Source organism: Triticum aestivum, chromosome 3D (assembly GCF_018294505.1).
Source record: "Triticum aestivum cultivar Chinese Spring chromosome 3D, IWGSC CS RefSeq v2.1, whole genome shotgun sequence".
NCBI classification, from domain to species: Eukaryota; Viridiplantae; Streptophyta; class Magnoliopsida; order Poales; family Poaceae; genus Triticum; species Triticum aestivum.
Window position 1 is genome coordinate 36,654,967 of NC_057802.1, and position 4,863 is coordinate 36,659,829.

The 4,863-nt window shown below is 45.7% G+C and overlaps 1 protein-coding gene across 2 annotated transcripts; it reads left to right on the plus strand.

Annotated features, from left to right (window-relative positions):
- Nucleotides 1-246: 246 nt before the first annotated feature.
- LOC123073970 (very-long-chain (3R)-3-hydroxyacyl-CoA dehydratase PASTICCINO 2B) lies at nucleotides 247-3,181 on the plus strand. 2 transcript variants are annotated; one of them, XM_044496946.1, is made up of 9 exons: nucleotides 247-457; nucleotides 558-669; nucleotides 780-798; nucleotides 1,173-1,261; nucleotides 1,393-1,446; nucleotides 1,640-1,710; nucleotides 1,897-1,978; nucleotides 2,078-2,174; nucleotides 3,029-3,181. In XM_044496946.1, the coding sequence occupies exons 1-9, from the start codon at nucleotides 381-383 to the stop codon at nucleotides 3,097-3,099; spliced, it is 672 nt and encodes a 223-aa protein (XP_044352881.1). In that variant the 5' UTR covers nucleotides 247-380; the 3' UTR covers nucleotides 3,100-3,181. The 2 variants fall into 2 exon arrangements, with proteins under 2 accessions (XP_044352881.1, XP_044352880.1); XM_044496945.1 differs by having other exon boundaries at nucleotides 1,897-2,174.
- Nucleotides 3,182-4,863: the final 1,682 nt, after the last annotated feature.

The following is a 4,863-nucleotide window of genomic DNA, read 5'->3' on the forward strand; positions in this document are numbered from 1 at the left end:
TTGAGAATACATATGCATGCATGTAGGGTGTGACGAAGCACGTGGATCACATGGATGTATACATGGAGTAGGCGGGAAATCGGTTGTTGCAACGCCGATCTGACCGTTCCTCAACCGTGTACTCCCCAACCACTGTGCACTCCCCAACCGCATCCGTCCTCCCGAAGTCCCGATCGATTAAATCAACGCCAAACCAAAGTAGAGAAGCAATGCAATTATAACGACACCAATCCCCAGTAGAGTAATCGTGGCGGCAACCGAATTCGGCTTGAGCATATTCTCTGGTGCGTATACTTGGTTCATGCAATTGATTAACAGCTGACATCGCGAGCTAGCTAGCACTACTAGCAGTTCGACCGCAGCAGCTCGCTCCGCAGTTAATGGCGACCACCGTGTCCGGGTCGGCGCTCCGGCGGCTCTACCTCTCCGCCTACAACTGGGTCGTCTTCTTCGGATGGTAATTAAGTAGCGCAACGGCCTTGGGTGCATAATGGAGCGGATCTCTCTGGTTTCTCGCTCCGTTGCCCGTGAAGAATGAAGATCTCTCTGGTTTGCAGGGCGCAGGTGCTGTGCTACGCGGCCTCGGCGCTGCTGGAGAGCGGCCATGAGGCCGTCTACGCTGCCGTCGAGCGGCCGCTGCAGTTCGCGCAGACCGCAGCCTTCATGGAGGTCGCTCTCGTGTCTCTCTCGTCTCTTAGCAGCTCCTTTCTTTCTTAATTATCAAAGTTACTAACTGAACATCTTGATTCCGATGGCACGTCTTCTTGCTGGCCGTCCAGATTCTGCATTCGATTCTAGGTAACTAGTTTCTTCTTTCTCTTGCTTCCACATTATTCAACATTCGTCAATCTCGTGCAGTGTAAGTATGTATGTGTGTGTGCAAGCTCTTTTGTAAACGGGTTTTGTCTCAAAAATCCTTCAAAATGGGACATCAAATATATATAGTATGAAAATATATTTATAATGAACGTAATTTGGTGAGTTTGACTTAGAACAAACAGAAAACTTAAGTAATTTGGAAGATGGAGTAGTATCGTTTCATTTGCTCTTGTGGTTACCGTTCATTCAAATTACTAGTATACACTATAAGGCACTCATGGCAACTTATGAACTTGCATGGTGTGATCACCAAACTTTGTTGTTTATTGAGATGAATGTCCAACTGTTAAAAGGGTTTGTGAAGTCTCCGATTTCGACAACTCTTCCACAAATCACTGGAAGATTGTACATCACATGGGGCATCTTGTGGAGCTTTCAAGAGGTATCATCTGGCTCTCCTCCATAGTTACCAAGCCTTTGACATTTTCATATAATTAGAAACACAAATTTAGTTTTAGTTTCTCGGGAATAGATTGATTAATTGGTCGCTTTGCACATCTAACCCTTGTGCAGGCGCAATCTCATGTTCTTGTAACTTCATTGATCATAAGTTGGTCCATCACTGAGGTACACACGTGGCCAAGGCATCATTAGTTTATATAGAAAGGGCGTATTAAGTATGAGATCTAAATTGATAGTAATCCCTACAATTCTTCAATCTAAACACAAATTCCCCTGTTGAGCTTTACTGAACTGGGATTTGCAATATTCTTCACTTTAAATGTGATGTTACAATGAAAACATGTTGGTTTGCTTGCAGGTCATCAGATATTTTTTCTTTGCTATGAAGGAGACATTTGGGTTTGCACCTTACTGGCTCCTATGGCTTAGGTAGGTACTAGTCATATTTCAAAATTGCACCTTCCAGACCCCTAGTCCTATGGCTTAGGTAGGTACTGGTTATAACAAAAGAATGAAATTTTGTTTAACAAAAACTTCTAAATAAATCTAGTATGTTTTTAGTAAATTGCTCTTAAAGCCACTAGCTTTATAGTTTGTGCGCCAATTTATTTCCAGGTATAGCACCTTTCTGGTGTTCTATCCTACCGGCATGTTAAGCGAGGCTGGCCTAATCTTAGTTGCCATGCCCTTTATGAAGGTAACTCAAATTAATAACTACAGATGGAAATGGTTTCATGTTGTTCATTTGAACAGTCTTGTTTGTTACATATGCTCTGATATTTGGGGTTTGCCTCAGACGTCAAGGAAATACTATCTTATGATGCCTAATAAATGGAATTTCTCCATCGACTACCGCCATGAATTGGCTCTTGACACGGCTCTAATCATACCAGGTGCAATACTCCTTCTCGACATTAGCCTTCATTTTGCAACCGAAGTGATATTTTTTTAGCAACCATCAACAGTGGTGTATTTCCACTAAAGATAATATATGTAATTAAGTAACTATAAACAAGGGTCCATGTTTACATGGGCAGCATTCTTAAAACCCCTATCATACACCTAGTAACAACTTTGTGAAGATGTGCTACTCTCTTGGGTGTTGTGCCAAAGGTGATGGCCCTTCTTGTTAATGGCCACTAAGGACAGATGGACCACTTTGGCATAGGTTAGTCTCTGCCTAATAAAAATTCTTCTATTTCAACCATTCTAGACACTCCACATGACGTATGGAAACCGACCACTTTTCTTGTGTTTGACTCTCTTGTCGACTCACAGCAATATGGCATCTCAACAATTCACATCCGAGGTGGAAGTTCCCAAATATTGAGCTATTGGGTTCTCATATATAGTCTAACAATTTGTTGACCAAGAGCTATATATCCTTGGAAGGGTCAATCCTTACAAAGATGGATAATTCACTGGGGCCCTTTTGCGTGGGGATCTTTCAATGTAGAATTAGCAAGAGAGCAAAATGTGATTGGTCTCCCCATGAACCTTCCACCTCTTCTGAACTTTGAACATGGGACTGAACCGCCTAAGCCAAAATCACTGTGTCCCCACATTCATTGTTTAGAGGGTGAATCTAACATACTTAGCTGAAATTATAAGGATGTTGAATTAGGTGTCTTTGTGCATAGATAGAGGTAGAGCCACATATATTATGCACATAATGGTGTTAATTTTTTCAGTAAAAAAATGTGTAATTTAACAAGATAATGCTTTTTTTATCTCGTTGCGTTTGCAGGATTTCCGTACTTGTTTCGTTATATGGTGGATAAGCGGAAGAAGGTCTTGTTAGCAGCAAAGACAGTATGATACTGTAATTGCTTCTTGTGCAATCATGTTGAGAAAGAGGGAATGTGGAATACTAGAATAAAATTATTTAAACCTTGAATCATGTTTTGTGACATTCACTGACCGCTAGCTTCAAACTTCCTCAGCATCTCATACATGCAATCTCCGGTTTGGATGATTCTCAATCTTTTCCTTTCCGTCTCAAAAAGGGAAATTGATCCCTCACAACCGACTGTAACCGAGCGCTTCATCCGCCGCCTCTCCTTCCAACCACGTGTCTAGGGTGAGGGGCTATAAATCATTTGTGGCATTTTCGATTTCGCGAGCGAACACGCCCACCGCGAAGCCAACATGACGGCCAGTCCATGTCGTGCTCCCGCCTGTGTTTCTTCACCTGACTACGCCTATGGCTGCATGCCATTGACACTGACTTGTCATTTCTAGTAGTAGTACCTAGTTGATATAATACGTACTCAACAAGAAACTGATGCTATTCATCTAAAAAACTGCTACTATTTTTGTAACTCACAAGATACTGTACTAGGAGTAGTGTTAGCTAGTATATGCTGCGTATTTAACCACATTAGCTAAATGTCAGTCGACTGACTTCCAAATTTGGGGTTAGTCGATTTTGAGAGTTCGCCGGAGTGAGCCGAAAGGAAGGAAGGAGAAGGGAGGGGCTCGCCGGAGGGCTACCCCATTATCTATCTTAGGTTTAGGGTGGGGGCGATGGTGGACAGCGGCGGTGGGAGCGGTGGTGGGCTTCGCCGGAGAAAAAGCTGGATGTGGGTTGGGCTAGAGGGATGGTCGGGGGTGGCGGCAAGACCGGCGGTGGGGAGCAGTTCCGGGGAGGACGGAGCGGCAAGGCTGCGCGGGAGCGCCGCCGGCCATGGGTGGTGGTCGCAGGCGATTCGGCCGGTGACCCATGCTGCGGTGGCAAGACCGGGGAGCAGTTCCGGGGAGGGCAGGGTGGCGAGGCTGGGCGGGAGCGCTGCCGGCCGCAGGTGGTGGTCGCGGGCGGTTCAACCGGTGACCCGTGCGATGGCCTGGGGAAGAAGAAGAAGGGTTGCCCACCGTTCGATATGCATCCAACGGCCAAAAAGATAGAGTGGCCCAAATTTGAAAATCAGGCAACTGCCATGTAGCCATTCCCGCATTTAACAACAATAAGCACTCTTAGGGCTAATCTATCTTTAGGCGATATTGCAAGCCAGAATGCATCGCTATCAGGCCGACGCCCCCAATGCAAATGTTGGTCGGTGTTGAGGCACTACCAGTACAAGCCATTAGGGCATGGCCAATGGGTGGCCTCAACCTGCTGCCCCGCAGGTCCACGTAGGATCGGAGTTAGGTTCGGACTAAAAGGTATAGCCTCGCACTAGCAGGTGTAGCCTGCAGAAGAGCCGGCCTCTTCGGTGTGAAAAGCGAGAGAAAGAAAGAAAAGGGCAGCTCTGCTGATGCATGCAAGGAGAGAGATAGAGAGAGGAAGAACAAATACTACGCATGTGAAGGACGATGGGTTCCGCTACAGCAGTGTGGCTACGGTTGGCCAGAATTTTTTTCAAAATGGTGGCTTCCTTACTTTTTGATTAGTTTAAGAGTTGAGGCAGTACTAGGGTGATGCCCCCATTGTACTTGCCCTTACACGGTGTGACACTGCAAGGTTGACGTCGTCTCTACTACAAGCAGGACCCGTGGGCCTAGGAAGGCTCGTCTTCATTGCTGGAAGCCAGGACGCAAAACTGCAAAGCCGGTGACGCCGCCGCTACAAGCCGAGACATGATG